The sequence below is a fragment of the Pseudorca crassidens genome, chromosome 20 (genome assembly GCF_039906515.1).
Source record: "Pseudorca crassidens isolate mPseCra1 chromosome 20, mPseCra1.hap1, whole genome shotgun sequence".
Classification (NCBI taxonomy): Eukaryota; Metazoa; Chordata; class Mammalia; order Artiodactyla; family Delphinidae; genus Pseudorca; species Pseudorca crassidens.
The window spans coordinates 52222267-52241937 of NC_090315.1; the positions used below are offsets into that span (position 1 = coordinate 52222267).

The 19671-nt window shown below is 42.4% G+C and overlaps 1 protein-coding gene across 1 annotated transcript in view; it reads right to left on the reverse strand.

Moving 5' to 3' along the window:
- ADAMTS18 (ADAM metallopeptidase with thrombospondin type 1 motif 18) overlaps window positions 1–19671 on the reverse strand; it is a 157269-nt gene that overhangs the window by 24313 nt on the left and 113285 nt on the right. Inside the window, exons 16-17 of the mRNA XM_067720437.1 lie at window positions 4432–4573; window positions 1681–1807 (exon numbers count right to left, since the gene is read on the reverse strand). Coding sequence (XP_067576538.1) covers window positions 1681–1807; window positions 4432–4573 — 269 coding nt within the window. The remainder of the gene's footprint in view (window positions 1–1680; window positions 1808–4431; window positions 4574–19671) is intronic.

Sequence of the window (19671 nt, forward strand, 5' to 3'; positions counted from 1 at the left end):
TGGAGTTAGATCAGATGAACTCCTTTGTCCTTAGAGCTCTAATAATCTAAGCCCTTATTTCTAGTATATCTCTGCAGAAGAGTAGTCCCTAAAAGGTCCCATTATTCAACAGGAAATACTGAGATAAATAATAGGGTTGCAGGGAATTCCCTGGAAGTCCAGTTGTTAGGACTTCGCAGGTTTGATCCCCAGTCAGGGAACTAAGATCCTGCATGCCTCTCACTGCGAGGCCAAAAAAAAAAAAAAAAAATAGGGTGGCATAAAAGGGAAAAGAAACAAAAGACACTGCCCATTTCACTCCAACTCTGCAGAGTCACTGCAGGGGCTGTTCTGCTTTTAAAGAGCCAGCAAACTTGTTACTGCACAGAATATCATTTCTACGTGGAGCTATCAGGAAAGTTCTGGGAGTTAAGCATGACTAACGCTCTCTCTCCCTTTTCATGGAGGTACATACGAATGGGGTTTCTTTCTTTTCTTGGCGGAGATAAACAATGATGGAAAGGAGGCTTAAAATAAGAAAACATTAGCTTACATTCAAGTGTACTGACAATCCCTACACGTACCTAAACGTACACACACATGCGCGCACACACCCCCCCATCTAAGGGAGAGATTATTCCACAAGGATCAGTAACACTGTCTGGTTATCACGTCTTAGAGCCACGGGATATTTTTAGAGCCAGACATTTCTTAGCAAGAGAGAAAATTCCATGGAAGCCCCCCACATGTCTTTCTCCTTTTTGTGTTCAGGATACAGCTGGTTCCAAACTCTAAGGGAAAAACGGAGTTGACGATTGGGCCTAGGGGATTGGTGGGGAGCTGAAGCCCCAAACGATTATGACAAATACACTATTTACAGGGAAAAAAATATGTATGTATATAAAAAGACTGTGCAATATAATCGCATCACCACAAAGCAAACACTACTTATTAAGATGATCGGAAACAGCGGGGAACACAACAGTGCTGCAGAAGAAACCCTGTCAACTCTATATAAATACATTTGGCAGAAGATAAATCAAACAAGAAGAGACTCCATTTGGCTGGGAACATTAGTTAAAATTAGCGTTCAAATAGTAGTGTGGCTAAAATCAATCCAAAAGCAAACCCACTGAGCTCCCCACCGTGTCTCTTCATCAAAAATGGGGTTACCACTTGGGCTCTACACCCTTCCTTTGAACTTTGTGTCTTGCTACTGTGTAATTTGCATTTGGGCTTTCATGGGTTGCAGAGTAATATGATTTTTAAAATCTTGGATGACTCTCTAAACGTTAAGCATACAACCACATAGAAATTTAACTAACATACGATTCTGTGTTATTTAAATATCTGTTTTAGTTCAGAGAAGAGGGGTCTCTATGAAAAGGTTGAAAAAAGATGCCTTTATGCCTTTTTTTTACCCCAAGCTTATGCTGGCATAGCCAGAGTCTGAGTGTCTGAAGCAAATTTGTGTTTTTCAAGTTATATGTTTTAACTGCAACTCTCATCTCCTTTCTTATATCGACTTTTTTGGGGGGTGGGGTGGGGCGGGGGGTATTCTGTCTATCTTTGAATGATTTTTTTTTTTTTTTTTGAATCACTTTGGATCAGAGGCATCAACAGTGGCTTCGACCATCTCCTATCAACAATAAAGGCACACAAGCACAGATGCAACCAGAAGGACATTCCCAGATGACTTACTAGGCAGGGCAGGAGAAGGCATTGCACATTCTGGGTTCAGTTGCTGGCTTGGCTCTCGCATTGCAGAATGAGGAATTGACTTGAGTGTTTTGATCCCGTAAGCAAATGGCCTTGACACTTATGTAACCTAATAAGATATCAGAAGTTACAAAGTGAAAATTGCAGGTAACCAATTCCGCTTAGTTTCCAAGTGTAGCTTCGGGTTTACCAGGGTTCTGATAATTTACTGAAGATACAGAACCTAAATATTGTACGAAAACACTTCCTTCTGATAAAATCTACAACTCATGTGAATTCCACCCTCATGCCACGCCCCCCCCCAACAGTTTTCATATTTTAATAGTTTTTAACATGTAGCGTCTTAGTTTTCAAGACTGCCGTGGATTCTAGAACGATATAGTAATGAAGGCAGGGCAATATTTTGAAATTGAAAACAATTTTGAAAACGGGGCAATATCTGTTTGAGGGAAGTATCCCAGAAGCTTTAACTCACACTGCACATATCTAATGGAAAATGTTCTGCAAAGAAAAATCTTGGGGGAATTCTGTGTGGAAACTCTAAGATTTTGCTTTTTCATGAAGCATCTTCTACACTTGCCTGAGTATGTGCACATATAAACAAAAAGTTGAACTCACTGAATATGTGTTCATACTTGTCCGCAAGGACTCTGGTTTTTTGTTTCTGTCTGTTCACCCCACTGCCTTGTTTTCGATATTCATTTCAGGACCTCTCATCGAGATACACTTTATTTTGTGTGTGATTAACTGTATTTGTCAGCTCCCCACATAGGAACGCTGCCCCCTCTTTCAATTGTCTTTATTCACATGGACTTTTCCTTAAAATGGAATCTGAGCAACAGTGAAAAGTCACTCCCGCTAGAATGATTAGGTTGAAGGGGGTCTGCTTTCAGGAGGAACTGATCAAAATATTGGGACTCCCTAAAGTCAAGAGTTTGCTTCTGGAGAACGTATTCATTTGGACTTGTCTTCTCTTAGACTTCCGACATGCTATGGTCTGTGAGTCACACGAAGGTGTTGCTAACTCAAGGCAAAGGAGAATCCCATAATGCACTTGTCCAGCATCCTCCCCTTGGTTGTATTTATTCCCTGTAAATGGAAAATGGATTGACTCTCTCTCTTTCCCACGGAACCTGTGCTCTCTCTGGAATACCAGGAAGTTATCGCGAATGATCTCAAAGAGCATTTGATACATGAACAACTGCTCATGCTTGAAGACTACGTGAAAAACAGCATAAAGATTATGGTTTCTGTTCTGTTAAAAAAAGAAAAAAAAGAACATAAAATGATACATGTGTGGCATGTGTCTGAGTAGGTGAAACACGTGTTTTTATGTTTGCTTAAGAAAAAGAATACGATATAGACCAAAGTATTAACACTGGCTATTGCTGATTAAAAGATTATGGGAGATTATTTTCTTCTTTATAGCATATTGCTTTTAAAATGTGTATTAATAAAAAATATATTCCCTTTTAATTATTTCATATATATTTTAAAAAAGAAGTATTTCTTCATATTTTGTTAACTAGCATGGGCAGCTGAAGACAGAATTTCTTCACTTTCTGTATTTCTGCTCTGTCTCTGGTCCCAAGATGCCCCATTTTGCTCAGTGGGATGGACACAGTAGGGACACCTGCTGTCACCAGGTGTTCTGAGCATGAGGAAATGAGGGACCAACCTTCATGCTTTGGTTTCATGGACTCATTTATGGACTCATTCTTCTTCCCAAAGGGCAAGTGTGACAAAGATTGACTTACCAACCAATATGTGATATTTTGGGACCTAAATAAAATGCCTCCCGTCTACGCACTGAGAGGATGGCTGTTGTTTTTCCCTTCCTTACAAGGGCTATTTCTCGGATTTAATCCATTTCCCTGCGGGGCTGGAATGCCACTGCTTCCACGTGTCAGATCGCTGTCTTAAGTCTGCCTTGCGTGTGTTTTCACTGTCTTGCCCCTACCTTCTCTAAGTCCCACTGGGAGGCTGACAACAACAGAGAAGTCGGGACAGAAAGACACGAAGCTGTGAGCTGAAAAATCCATCAATGACTCAATCCTTATAAGAAATGGACACATATTTTCTATTTCCCCCCCTTGTAAGTTTCAGATGCCTAACTCTTGAGTCCTGGTTGTGGCTGACTTGAGATTTGTGTGAGTGGGTTCCTTTCTACCTAGGAAAATCCCCGAAGAGTACAAATAATATTTGCTTTTTTTTCTTACAGTGACAGTTCCCATAGAGATAGTTCTTTTGTTGCTTATTTAAACCATACAATGGAAAGATGTCTGGAGTGAAAGAACCTGTTTTTTTTTTTTTTTTTTAAAAACAGGGCAGGTGAGGGGGGGTTCTACAAAAGGAAACTGAGGCGGGGGCCAGACCACGCGGGGTCCAGTGGGCCACAACGAGGAGCGTGGGTTTCATCCAAGTGCAAAGAGGAACCATGGATGACTTTGAAGTAGAAGAACATAATTTCATTTTTTTTTCTGTTGCTGTAATGTTTTTTTGAATTTAATTTTTTTATACAGCAGGTTCTTATTAGTTATCTATTTTATACATAATAGTGTATATATGTCAATCCCAATCTCCCAATTCATCCCACCACCACCCCTGCCCGCCACTATTCCCCCCGTGGTGTCCATGTTTGTGCTCTACAACTATGTCTCTATTTCTACCCTGCAAACCAGTGAAAGACCCTGTTTGAGGAGAGACGTGGAAGACGGTGAGGAAATCAACTACCTCCACCACAGGAGAAGGAGCAATCTGACTGCACTGTGCTCCAGGTGTGGCTGTGTCTTTCTGAGGCTGGCTGAGTTCCATTCACGACCTGGGGAAGTGCATACTTCCAAGATATCCCCGGATTTTTGCCTTGCATCAGAATCTGGACAGTGTAAGATACAAATCAGAGATCAAGATACAGGTCAGACCCTGGAATTCCAGAAATCTCACTGAACATTTTAGAGATATTTGCATGCCATTTTGACCTCAAAGCCGGTTCACATCATTGTTCCCAAGTAGGTTTTATGTCGATTTAAAGTTTGCCCATGACACTTTAACATGTGTACCTCTAGAGCATCAGAACTGGGATTTAGAAAGACAGCAGGGAAACAGGACATTTGCTATGAGCCCACAACCCTCAGTTCTAGGCGTATCCAATGAGTAAGGCAAGAAAATAGATTTTTACCTTATGTTGAAGGAGAGGTTATACTATGAGGTCTCAACCTTCACTTTAAACTTGAAAGCCTAGCATGATACTAAAATATGCTAACTCTCAACATAGGCATAACTCTCTCAGCAGAAATCATTCTCATATTGAATACTGGGTGGATATATGTGGAACCTCCCAGGTTTGGGATGTTGAAATGTCTTTTCCCCCCCTAGGGTCTCAAACCTTTGGCCCATATATCTTTGTTCTATTATTTTAGGTATGACACCAGACAGTTCAACAACTCTCGTAGAGAGATTCTAGTCATGGTGGTGCTCCAGAGATAACGGCTGAAATTGAATCAGCGTATATAGACTTTTATGATTTATCCTGGCCCACAACTTATAATCCCTCTCCTGGATGCCAGGAGATGCTAGACACAAGGGAAGCACTCAGAAAACCTTAGAACACCCCACTTAGAATCCCTATCATCAACCTTAGAATCCAGGCAGATTCCCAATAGGATTTCCAAAGAGAATCTGCCCAAAGAGTAGGTGTCTGTTAACTGTGTACCAGGATGAGCAGATAAGACAAAAAGAAATACGATCAGACGTCGTGGTTGGTAATATATATACTGGAACGGATCTGACCTCAAAAGGGCAAGGACTTGGGATAAATCTGACACTATCAGGCACTTCCCAGGTGTCAGACACTCTGCCGGGCTTTTTCTATGCATTATTTCAAGAGTCCTCTAACAACTCTATAATGTAGGTGTCTATTTTTTCATCGAAAAAAAAAAAAAACTGAGAAGAATGAACTTGTGCAAGATCACACAGGTGACTGGTGAATGAAATTGAAATAGAATTTCGGCCCTCCAACAAAATGTGCCTGAAGACTGTAAGATATCACTTTTTTTTTTTTCTTGGAGTATAGTTGATTTACAATGTTGTGTTACTTTCAGGTGTAGCAAAGTGATTCTGTTATAGGTGTGTGTGTATCCATGTGTGTGTGTGTGTGCGTGCATATGTGTGTATGTATATATATTCTTTTTCAAATTCTTTCCCATCATAGGTTATTACAAGATATTGAATAGGGCTTTCCTGGTGGCGCAGTGGTTGGGAGTCCGCCTGCTGATGCAGGGGACACGGGTTCGTGCCCCGGTCCGGAAAGATCCCACGTGCCGCGGAGCGGCTGGGTCCGTGAGCCATGGCCACTGAGCCTGCGCGTCCGGAGCCTGTGCTCCGCAGCGGGAGAGGCCACAGCGGTGAGAGGCCCGCATACCGCAAAAAAAAAAAAAAAAAAAAAAAGATATCGAATAGAGTCCCCTGTGCTCTACAGTAGGGCCTTGTTGTTCATCTATTTTATATATAGTAGTGTGTATCTGTTCATCCCAAGCTCCTGATTTATACCTCCTCCCGACCCTTTCCCCTTTGGTAACCGTAAGTTTGTTTTCTGTGTCTGGCTATCACCTTGTTTTTGGTTTAGGCAAGCACATTATCACATTATTTGCCTCCCTTCCTGATCCTCTCTCTTTTTTTTTTTTTGGCGGTACGCGCGCCTCTCACTGTTGCGGCCTCTCCCGTTGCGGAGCACAGGCTCCGGACGCGCAGGCTCCGCGGCCATGGCTCACGGGCCCAGCCGCTCCGCGGCATGTGGGATCTTCCCAGACCGGGGCACGAACCCGCGTCCCCTGCGTCGGCAGGCGGACTCTCAACCACTGCGCCACCAGGGAAGTCCCGATCTTCTCTTTTCTTAACTACTTCTCTTTGTTTTTTCTTTCAAGCTCAAAGCGTAAATACAAGCGGCTGGTTTTCTCCCAACCCGTGTCTTGTGAAAAACGTGTGTGACCACCAGAACTGGGCATTCATGGCCGAGAAGCAAAGCAGGTCTCCGGTTAAAAATAGGAACTCCTGGCTCTGGCTCTGTCTGGCGGGATCCCACCTCCACTAAAGTTGGGTGGGTGGCAGCTTACAGCAGGCCGCTCCTTAGGACGCCGCAAAATGCCTTCCACCCTGCCGCTAGCGCAAAGGTCCCCAGAAGTATCGCGGCTCTGGAGACTCCACGACGCAGACACCGTTTGTCATCCAACAAAACAGATCCTGGTGGCTCCCAGAGACAGCCAAATTGTTAACAGATGGGTCTGTTTCCCTCACCCCCATCCACAGCAAAGAGCGGACAAGACACAGCAGGCAGTACCATTAAAATCAACAAATGCCTAATTCTCCTTAGTCACCAATGAAAACCTTCTCAAAGTCAAGGTCTCAGGAGTCTTTGAATTCCCAGGATCCTTCTAGCCTTTGCTTTTCTTAGTTTTGCAGCTAAGTGATACAAAGCGTTCTTGGAATCATGTGTTCAGGTATGGTATAACATTTCATATATTTTGAATAAATAGAATGCTTTCCTTATTTGAGATGTTCTGCAGTGTTTTCGTTAATGTCTCTCATGTGATATTATGTAAACAGAGACACTTCAGAGCTTTGTTCACAATCAAGCTAGAATTTTGAGAGGAATTTCACATTCAGAAGGTAATACTGATGCCCATGGATATTTCAACTCACTTTCTCCTTGAGTTAAAGTGATATCTCAAATGTAACACTTTTGGTTGCTATTTTCTTTACGCGGTAGTAATGCAGAGATCTTGTAGGGAAGAAAATAACGCAGCACACCACGTGTGCGAGCATGGCACTAAAATACAGGTGAAATGTATCAGAGTTACAGTGAGCTAAGGCTCAAGGCCGGGATGATATTACAACACAATGGAGCTGCAGCACACACGCACATAAGATAGACAAGTGCAAGGGCAAGTGTGATAGAGACAGAAATCCACTCACCTAGCTCCGCTTCCTAGTACAACCCCACCCCACGTTCAGACTAGATCCTGACTTCCACTGCCGCAGGGGAAAGGGATCCCCAATGGAAGTGCAAAGAAAATAAGAAAGAACTTTAGTTCCTGCCTTTTGAACGTCAAGGACTTACGTTCTGGTGATTGAACAGTGGGTTAGCACATTTTCAATGAGCATTTGAAATATATTCTACTTTTACCTTTTAGACAGATTCTAGAGCCTAGGCCATACGGTGGCATGTGGTTTCACTGTAAAACTTTTAAGATGTTGCTGTGAACAGCAGGCTGCATTTAAGAGAGGGAGGAAAAAAAAGGACTGTGAAGGTCAAAGTGTCGTCCCTATTAAACAAACAAAAACAACCAAGATGTCAAGGTTCCCTAGGCTTCCAGTAAAGCAATCCATAAAATATTCTTGATGCTACCATCAAGAAGAGAACGTAGGCAATCTCTCCCGTCAACTGTGTTTCTGCGTCTGGACCCACACGTTCCTCCTCTCCTTCTGTTACCCAGGATGCTCAGCCGGGTTGTCCACTATTGCCCTGGAGCCCATCTTCCCTCACCTACTTAAGGGCATCGCTGCTAGTGTCGTCCCCTCTCTCTTGAACCTTATTGAAATGTCCCTGTCTATTGGATCATTCGATAAGCACATGAACATGCTATTATATCCCTCATCTCAAGAGGAAAACAATGATCTCATCTCTACATACACTTCCAGCTCACATTCACTGTTTCCCTTTGTAGCAAAAATCCCTCTAAGAGTCGCCTTGACTTTGGATCTCCGCGTATCCCTCATTCTCCCGTGGTCCCTCCTTCTCAGGCATCCCTCCCCACCACATCACTGAAACCTCTCTTTCAAGGGCACCTTGTCATTTCCAACAGTCAACGGCTTTGTCTTACTCAACCAGTCATCAAGCACTGGACATAGCTGATCACTTCCTCCTGTTCTCACTATTAGAAACCCATCATTTCAGTTCTTTTCCTCCCTTAGTGACCGACCGACCTTCATTCCTAGTTTCTTTTGCTGAATCCTTATTTCCTAATGATTCAATGTCAGATTGACTTCCAACCTCTCGACCTCTTGTTTTTCTATCCTCACCCTTCTAGGTGATCTCATCCAGTCCTGTAGTTTAAGTGCAATCTACAGGTTGACCACTCCCAAATTCGTAACTCTACAGCAGCGCTTTCCGGTAGAACTTTCTGCGATGATGACAAGTATTACACTATAAACCTGTGTTGGTCCATGTGGCATCCACAAGCCACACGTGGCTCTTGAGCCGTAGTATACATTGTGACTGAAGGATAAAACGTTACGTTTAATTTAATCTAAATCTAAACTTAAAGAACCACGTGTGAGTAGTGGCTACCATATGGGACAGCTATAAATGAAGCCCATCCTCGGACCTCCACATTCGAAGAGTTAACTGTCTACTGAGCATCTCTACTTTGTTTAAAAGGTGTAACAAAGTCTAACAACGAACTCGGGATTTTCTACCCTGTTCTCTGAAAGGCTGTTCTTCCCAGTCTCACAACATGGCAACCCAATCCTCCTAATTGTTCAGGCTAACATAGAAAGTTGATCTCCTCTCTTTTCCTCACACCCCACGCCTAATCGACCAAGAAATGGTGTTATCTTTACTTCCAATATTACTCAAATCTGACCACGTCTCACTTTATCTATTGCTACTGCTGCTTCCTTGGTCTAAGCCGCCATCATCTCTTTGGATTTCCATGATCATGGCTCTCTAGGGATGAGAAGAAGCCGTATTCTCTAGCGGAGGAGATGGACACAACCACGCTTAAAAATAATATGGTTACTTCAGAGGTTAAAAACGAAGTGTCGTATAACCTGCCAAGGGAAATCAAATGTTCCTGTGAACCTGGGGGAAGGGGATCACGTGACTGCCTAAGGAAACTGTGTAGCTGTTACTTAATTAATGAAGTATTTTGGTGATGATTCCTGCCAAGAAGCCACAAAAGAACAATAGAATTTGTTTTCTTTGAGGATTTCTATTCCCCCCAAAAGGACAAACTTTTTTTTTTTTTTTTTTTTTTTGCGGTACACGGGCCTCTCACTGCTGTGGCCTCTCCCGTTGCGGAGCACAGGCTCCGGACGCGCAGGCTCAGCGGCCATGGCTCACGGGCCCAGCCGCTCCGCGGCATGTGGGATCTTCCCGGACCGGGGCACGAACCCGCGTCCCCTGCATCGGCAGGCGGACTCTCAACCACTGCGCCACCAGGGAAGCCCAAGGACAAACTTTCATATTGAGTTTCCCACCTTCCTTCCCTTAGGTGAAGCAAAAATATGTAAAGATCCTCTGAAAAGTAAAACGTCTGCGCTAAAAGTAGTTAATAGCAAGAAGGCAACTACTCCATTTCATACTATCAAGGTAATAAAAGAAGCTTACTTATGCAGCCACGTCAAGAAGAGAAATAACTCCCACGATTTACTGTAAATGTGCACAAAATTATGCAACTTTAAATGACTAACTCATAACATATGTCGTAGCTGGTTACTGTCATATTACTAGTATAGTTCTATAGCCAATGGCCTACAGGACATATTGTTTATATTTTTTTTGTTGGACATATTAATGCATTCATTGAATGCACAAATGAATAAGACTCTCATCTTTAAAAAAAATCAGATGACTCATGGCTTCACTATAATGTCTGTGTATCTGTAAGGTCACAGGGAGTTCTATGTGTAATCACGTAGGCTGAAGGACAGTATTTGTATAAACCAGCAGAAAGCTCACTTTAGAATTTACTTTAACATCAGCTCACAAAGCCTTCTTAAAGAGAGTAATTATTTAAACAAATGGACACCGAGACCAAATATATAAAAGATGAGTATTTGCCAATTACATTATTTGCTTCTCTATGATAATTTAGGCATTCTCTGCCCTTTTTCTAATCCTGTATGAGGAACAAAGTAACCGAGAATGGAATACACAGCAGTTGTCTTATCTTCTACTGTTTGATGCTTGCAATAGCCAATCCTTTGGAAATAGACTGATCGTCTGGCTGAAAGAATCTCTAAGTCCCTTCTTTATCCCATTCTGAAGAAAGACTGGACTTTGTTCAAAAAAAAAAAAAAGTCAATCCCACCCTCAGGAGTGGCTACATAATTTGCGGGGCCCAGACGAACATGGAAATGCAAGGCCCCTCGTTTAAAAAAATGATTAAGGATTTCAAGCTGGTGACAACAGAACAGTAAACCAAACATAAGGCACTTCTGGGTCCGAGGTCCCCTGTGACTTTGCGGGTTCCACGTCCATGAAGCCACCTCTGCCCGACCTGAAGGCTGAGGTTTTCTCACCTGCATCAGTTTTAAGACACAATTTTAAATGTTCCAAATTCTAAATGGTCCTGCGGTCTAACAATGACTTTGCCCACTCCTCTCAGTGGAGATGACACCCACTAATCTGGCAGGCTCGGCTGTACCTAAGTACCTCAGTGTGACCATGACCATCACCTTGACCACAGACAGTGCGACCCACCCGACGCTCGGAAGCAGGACCGTGGGACGATGTGCGATAACCGCGTAGCTAAGATTCTAACTGCCTCTGCAGATGCTGAGGAGCGAACCCATCTGAAACAATACGTCATTTGAAAATGCTAATTCCCATCGCTCACATCTATTTAGAGATATTTTCAGTGACCCTGTCAAGCGCAGTCGATAACTTTTTTCAGCACTAGTGGAGAACACAAAGGCCCTCCAGGTCACGTGGATGCCACAACCCTTCCCCACCCCCCATCATAGCACAACATCACAATAACGCCCCGTGCTGCGCGTCGGACTGTATAGCCCAGCTGCGAAATGCACAAGTTTGGAAAGACTGCCAGCAGTTCAGTCTACTTAACTGGACTCAGTCCAGAGGATTTTCCAGCCAACTGGCACTGGGTCTCTAACTTACAGTTGGCAAGCAACCTCCTTAAATGCTTCCAGGTCCTCAGTAGAACTGTTCAGTGTCTACCTTTAACACACCAACCACCTGACTTCAGACACAGCACTCAGCGGTTCTGACCGCAGGGTGCGGAGCTATAAAATTTACAGCTTCTTAAGTTGGAAAACCACAGACGGGGCTGGACTCTACCAACTGCCCTCTGAAGGAAGGGGGATGCAGGCTCTGCTTGGGGCACACGAAGTTAAAACAAAGGACACATTGAGTAATCTTGGGTAAACAGCTTGCTTTCTGTCACTCCCACTTTTAATTTTTAATGTGCAAACTATAAATGCCTTCAATCAGCTTCTTTTTTGTTTCATTACTTAAGGCCCCTTTTTCCTTTTAAGGAAGTTGTCCTAATTCTCCCATGGAAACTAAAGAGTTATGCATAGGTTCTGAAGACCGACTTTTTATTTAGTGCATGCTTGGAAGCCTATTTCTTGTCTTCAGTAATGTACTTGATCGCTTTAAAAAAACAACAGCAGCAATACTTAGTGTTATGCCAGGCAAAGCACTGTACAAGCATTATCTCATTTAAAGCTGATAACAACACTCGGGACTTCCCTGGTGGCGCAGTGGATAAGACTCTGCGCTGCCAAAGCAGGGGGCCCGGGTCTGATCCCTGGTCCAGGAACTAGAGCCCACATTCATGCCGCAACTAAGGAGCCGGCGAGCCGCAACTAAGGAGCCCACCTGCCGCAACGAAGACCTGAGGCAACCAAATAAATAAATATTAAAAAAAATAATAAAGCTGGTAACAATACTATGAGGAAGGCACAGTGCTGTTAATATCTTAGTACTGTAGATGAATGCACCAATACACAAGGTCCCGTAGCTAGTCAGCAGCAACACTGAGAACGCAAGTCTCTGATATTGTCCGACTCCCAAACTGGACATCTTAACTCTTGGGACACTGCATCTCCAGCTCTGAAATGTCACATCTAGGATTCTAATTTAAAGTTCTAAAAACTGGATGAACTGTTGAAAAGACGTTGTCACTGGGATGCAAGAGCATGCTATAACATTTACATTGTGCTATCGGGTTCCAACCTGAAAACGTTGTTTCTTGAACACGCTAATATCTGACTTAAGGATACATGATTTTTAATCTCCTCAATCCATGTTCCCCTGCATTTATAGATCTGTTGGATTTCACCATTGTTTTAACTGCTGAAATACAACCTACTTTATAGACTGACCCCTTCCGAGAAATGATGAATTGCGCCGTACATTACGCGTTGGCTAAGTCAGGGAAGGGATAGTTTTGCAGTGTGAATTCCTGTTTTTGTATAATCCTGTGATTTTTTGGAAGCCTCGTGATGTGAAAAATCAGCCAGTTGTCTCTGCCTTCTTGTTTGCTTCAAAGCCTGAAAAACATGACCAGGTATCACCACTGCTATTAGGTGTGAGTGAGTTGGATTTGACAAGACACAGCACCACAAAGACCCCGATCGGGGCCTTGGAAGTACATCTGTGAGGCAGCTTCAAAGGTGTGGGCTGACACATTGAACCCCGACTACAGTTCTAATTCAACTCATCAACATTCCTCAGAGTTTAGTGAAGAGAAATAGTGTTCTCCGACCTGTCACAGAAGTATTTGCCATGAATTAACTGGGGGCCTGCACTTCAAATAGCAAATGGCAATCTCTAGACAAATGATGTGGCATCATGAAAGCACATCTGAATCGTCCTCTGGAGTCTGGAGTTTCCTATCATCTGTTCTGAATTTATTCTCCATTACTTCTTTGCCTCTTTTGTGTTTTGTGTCTTCACCCCATCCCTGCTCCTTGGATAATCTACTTTCCCTTACACTGATTTTATCGTGAGGCACATCTTTACTCATTTCAGCCCCTTCCCCTTGTGGGGGGCGGGGGATGCAGACAGCAAGGTCACAAGGAAGGAGCTGGCTGAGAAGGTGAGTCTCTGTCAGTGATGCTCGCACACTGTCAACTCAGTGATCAATGTGCCTGTCTACCTGGTCCCCCGCCACCCCATCATCTCCTTTTGCCAGAGAGCGGAGGAAGTTGTTTATTATAGTAATTTTCTTTAGATGTCTTTTTCTGCCTTGAAACTGGCCTGTGGTTAACCTATTTCTCACTTACTGTCATTACAAAGGCTGCTGTATTTGTCAGCTGCAGGATTCTCTCTTGGTACACGATTCATTGGGAAAGGGTTTTCAAAGAGTTAAACATCCCCTTTTGCCTCTTAACAGAGAGAGAAAAAAAATCCTTAACATAAAGGAGAGCTTTCATTTTTAAGACTTTTTTTTTAAAAAAAAGGAATGCTGTAAAAACACAGGGGATCATATTTCAGCCCTAGACTAGCAACCTGTGTTATCATGTCCTCCTGACTCACTGTTTATCAGACAGAGATGAAGTTACTTTATAAATGAAACACTCATGGTGAATTTCCTCACCTGCCCTCCAATTGCATGACAGTTTGATGGAGAATATGACTCATTCACTGTTGTGTGTGAGAGAGAGACAGATAGAGAAACAGAGACAGAGAGAAACAGAGGCAGAGCAAGAGAATAAAGGAGAGCAAGGAGAAAGGGGGAGGGGCATGAGAGGGGGAAGGGGGAGGTGGGGAGAAGTGGGGGGAGAGAGAGAGTGTGAGAGTGCATCAGCTAGCAAAAGAAGCTGATCTTCAGTCACTTCTAAAGAATGCATCATCTCTAAGTGGACACCTTCACTAATCACGAAAAGAAAAGAGAATTTTTGTGTTTTTCGTTCTCATTGCCAAGGCTCCCTAAAATTATATCTTAAACGGGCCTTTTGCACTGCGCTTATACAAAGGACAAAACCGGTGACCTTACATTACCTATAGCTCAATCTCAAAACGGAAAAACATTAAATTTTCAGCCATACTCAAAACGCCCAGCATATAGACGTCTACTTCAGATTAAACGATTATTTTTCAACGAAGACGTGTAAATTTCAACTCTGAACTTCAGTTTTCACATTTCTACCACTTCAACATTTAATTCCTTGTACAAGACACACACATACACACACACACGCACACACGCACACAATTTAGCTATGTGATGTGCAGAAGATTTAGTTTTTCTTGTGTTCCCAAACCCAGTAAAATAAATACGGTAGGTCTACGCATAGTATCCTGAAGACTATTGAAATATAAGCTGACTTTTAAATCTTTCAGATGACTAATGAGTGCACTAGTTCAATGAGAAATTCCTTAGACTCTATGCCAGACTCACGTTGTAGGGGATAAGCTGAAATAAAGAAAGATGTGGAAATTATCTAGTTTATAATAACTGTGTCTGTAGTGATCTCAGAAAGTATATGGTTGCCAAATCAATATTGATTTCTTTCTGTGCTGGGGTGTGCACGTGTGTGAGTCATTTTCCCCTGGGCAACGCAGAAATATGATACAGGGTCATGAACATTAGCTCCATTTCTCCAAGTCCTTTACATGTATATGTATGTCTGTACTTCAAAATAAAAAGTTGATTGATGGGCTTAAATAATGCCTAAAAATTTAAGACCTCAGACAATCATATAAATCCTTGATTACCCTTAGGAATTTCCTCTTGGCCACTGAGGAAATTAAGGGGCCAGCTCACTCTAAATTGACATACACCTGTTGCTAATGTTGGACCATGTAGAATCCGGGTTCCGAGAAGAATGAAGGTTTGTAACAGAGACTGTATTTGAAAATTAGGCAGACACATGCCTTGGTGATAAAAGTGAAAATCTGTTTTCCATTTAAACTGAGCTTCCCTATGAAGACATTCTGTAAAGTTCTGACATTAAAAATAACCAGAAGCAGAAGACACTTGTGTCAGGCCATGCACTTATTTCTTGAGGTTAACTGACAGCAGTCAATCTGTCCCAGGACTGCATTACCCCTGCCTTGCACTAGAAAACACCCAGAAATAAGTGAAAAGATCTGTTAAACCCACCACCCTGGGAGGGCAAGTTGCTGTTCTCCCAGATGAAGGTAAGTCAACTGTGAGCTAACTGGTCAGCAAGTTCTTATGTGTAAATTATTCACTTTGGGAAAGGCAAGCCTTTCAGAAAGCAGATCGATTCCTCAAATGCAATTGAGGAGATCAAATTTCAATATTTAAATGCCCTTCACTGTACTTAACTTTCAACTGTACAATTCTAGGACTAGTCCTAAGAGACGATGAAATCCAGTGGTTTTTAAAATGTGTACCGCAGAAGTCTAAGCCTTTCAGAGAACTTCAGATTACGACTGTGGTTTGGGACAGAAGGGCAGAAATGGGGAGGAGAGGCTGGCCTCTGGGCCCTGTCACTCTTGACTTTGGTCAGAGAAAGTCTCCTTGCACTTGATTTATTGTCTCCATGTATGATTTTTCAACTTGGGAAGAAGATTCTACTATTTATTTATTTTATTTTTAATATTTATTTATTTCTTTGGTTGTACCAGGTCTCAGTTGCAGGAGGTGGGCTCCTTAGTTGCAGCACGTGGGCTCCTTAGTTGCGGCAGGCAGGCTCCTTAGTTGCGGCTCGTGGGCTCCTTAGTTGTGGCATGTGAACTCTTAGTTGCGGCATGCATGTGGCATCTAGTTCCCTGACCAGGGATCAAACCTGGGCCCCCTACATTGTGAACGTGGAGTCTTATCCACTGTGCCACCAGGGAAGTCCTTCTACTCTTTAAATGAATGAATGAACTTTATCACTGGATGTCATTCATTCAGTAAATTTTTGTTTTTGAGTGACCACGACGTTCCAGATACTGTGCCAATTGTGGAATCTACGAAGAGGAGTTAAGTCATCTTTCGGCAACATAGGGTTTCAGGTGCTTAGAAGTGCTTCAAGACAGTGTTACAGGACAGAGTAGAAGATATTAGTTTAGTCTGGGGAAATCATTTCCCAAATGAGAAGACTGGGCCTCAGGTAGTTTAAGTGACTCATGCAAAGTGACAGAGTAGTATCTGAGTGACCCGTATCACCAACTATTTATAGAGATGTTCCCTGTTCAAACCCACGTTGCTTCCAAAAAGAATGGGATCAACCTACCAAAACTCGCTCTTTACATTTTTTAAAGACCTGAGACTATAATGATCTGGTGACATGATTTATGTCTTAACCACTGGTGCATCTCCAATGTCTATACAGGGCTGGGCCCAAGTGGGCACTCAACAAAAGTTTAGTTTTCTTCTATCAGACGTCAAGAGAAAAGAAACAGAGGAATACTGCTTTGAAGGTAGCTACCTAAATCAACACATGCCAAAGGAGTTGAAGATAAGACTTAGCTAAGATATTGGGAGGACCTGATTAAAATAAATGAATGAGATATAAAAAGGGACGTTATCCTTACACTGCTATCCTCATGTGTTCTGGCAAACACACCCTTCTGCTGAATTTTACACTATAATATGAGCTCAGTGGACGTGCAGTCATTTTAAGCGGCCAAGAGAGAAAGTGCTTTCTTTCACAGGCTTATACTTTCTGTGGATAGAACAGCACTTTCCATTTTGGTAGGTTCCCACTTTCATCATCCCACAGGATTGTGAAACACATTCAACATTTCGTATTGGACTGAACATATTTTTGGCTCCAAAAGTATTCATTTTAGTTCAATTCATAGTTGCATGGAAAGGCATATGAACTTTGTTTAACTTCCTTTAAAGAAGAAGGCCATGGATTACTTGGATGTTGATATATAGCCTAGTTTTGGAAAATGTAATTTATCGCTTATTGTGATTTTCAGTTTTTAAAGTCACTGTGTTCTCTCGATTTTGGAAAGGCATGAGCATGCGATAAAAACCGACCTGAAATTTGATGATGTTCTCCTGAGAGCAATAAAGTACAATTTAAATATTAAAGTCATTAGCCCAAATTCTTTGAAAAGATAAAATAGACATAATACGAGGTTACTGGATTGGATTTTTTAAAATCTCCTAAAATAGTTGCAAGTTTTGAATGAAACCATAACTCCTTTAAAAAATACAAGCAAGGCATGACCAATTAATCATACATGTTTCCCTCTGGAATATTTTCAGACAAGTCACATTCTTAGGACATCAATTGAAGCTTTCATGGAATCTCTAAGTAGAATGTATACATAAAGTAAGACTTTGTAAAAACAACAGCTAAGCAAATGTGACCTTACTGCATTGTGGTGAAACTACAATTTTGTATTTATAGAGATCTTATTATAGTTTTTACCCTATTTATATAGTAGGGAAAATTATTTTATAAAACCGTACATATCCAGTTGAACCTGGGGGAGACTTTATGTTTTTATAATTTTACTAGATCTATCCAATAATTTATCCTTACATTTTGATTGTTTGTGTGTTTGCGTTTTTCCCCCGAGGAGGTGTCTGTATCTGCAAGGACAATCCAGCTGTTTTTGTTTGTTTCTTAGTTTGTTTTCTGGCCGTGCCCCACGGCTTGTGGGATCTTAGTTCCCCGACCAGGGATTGAACCCAGGCCCTCGGCAGAGAGAAAGAGGAGTCCTAACCACTGGACCGCCTGGGAATTCCCTGTAAGAAAATCGATGACGAACCTGACCGATTCTGCAGAACTCCATCACCAATTGAGGCCACCCTTTCATTTCTCAAAAATAGCTCCTAATCGTCAGGAAAATGTTTGGACCTGGTGAACCGTCCAAAGATTTACTTTTAATCAGCACTAAATAATGGAGATGAGTGAGATAAGGAGTTACGCTTCAATTAAGCAAAGCCCAAATAAAAATTCTCAGCTTCAGGCTGGCATAGCGCTCGGTGACAATGTGGCCGTTATCTGGTCAATTTGATCAACACAGACAATGACAGGGGACATTCAGGTTCTAAAGATGAAAGTCAGAAGGAACTCTGCGATTCTGCTTTGCACTTTCCATCACTTCTTGTCTCATTCTTTGTTGTGGTTTTCCCGCAGATAACGTATGTTTAACAGCAAACCTTAAATTACAAACAGAACTGTGAAAACCTACCGGAATGGCTTTGTGATGATGAAAACTGGACAGAGAAACAGCAACAACAAAAAATAGCTGCTTGTCATCAAGTAGTAAAACACATATTTCTTACGAGGAATCATTTGGACTTAGTTCTGGTTGCCCGGGGCAGAAGCCCTGAGAGACACCCACCTTCCAATCTGGTAACTTTCTAGCCACAGAACTTGGTTTGTGTACATCTGCTTAGAGATGGATCAAAGGCCTCGTGGCAAAACTAATGAAACCATGTTGCTCTAAAACGAATCCCTTGCAAGCTAAATATACCTCTCTAAAGAAAATACACCTTTTCTAAAGAAATGGAAAAGATGTTTGCTGCTCAAATGCTTGATAGAAAGAAATAAACATATGCACCTAAAAAATTAGGACTGAATAAAAAGTCTCAAAATCTTTAACCAGAAAGTTCAATTCCTATGCCTTAGGCGTAATTACAGGGTGATTTTAGGGCCTTGATTCATTGTTGAGCTTCAAACTACCCTAACAATAGTCCAATTTGATTTGGGGTTCCTAATCTCATCTCCTGAAATAAAAGAAACAACCCAATCAAAAAATGGGCAGATGATCTAAATAGACATTTCTCCAAAGAAGACACACAGATGGCCGAAAAGATGCTCAACATCACGAATTATGGGAGAAATGCAAATCAAAACTACAACGAGGTATCAGCTCGCACTGGTCAGAATGGCCATCATCAAAAAGTCTACAGACAGGGCTTCCCTGGTGGCGCAGTGGTTCAGAGTCCGCCTGCCGATGCAGGGGACACGGGTTCGTGCCCCGGTCCAGGAGGATCCCACATGCCGCGGAGCGGCTAGGCCCGTGAGCCATGGCCGCTGAGCCTGCGTGTCCGCAACAGGAGAGGCCACAACAGTGAGAGGCCCATGTACCACACACACACACACAAAAAAAGTCTACAGACAATAAATGCTGGAGGGGGTGTGGAGAACAGGGAACCCTCCTACACTGTTGGTGGGAATGTAGATTGGTGCAGCCACTATGGAGAACAGTATGGAGGTTCCTTAAAAAACTAAAAATAGAACTACGATATGATCCAGCAATCCCACTCCTGGGCATTTATCCAGAGAAAACCATGGTTCGAA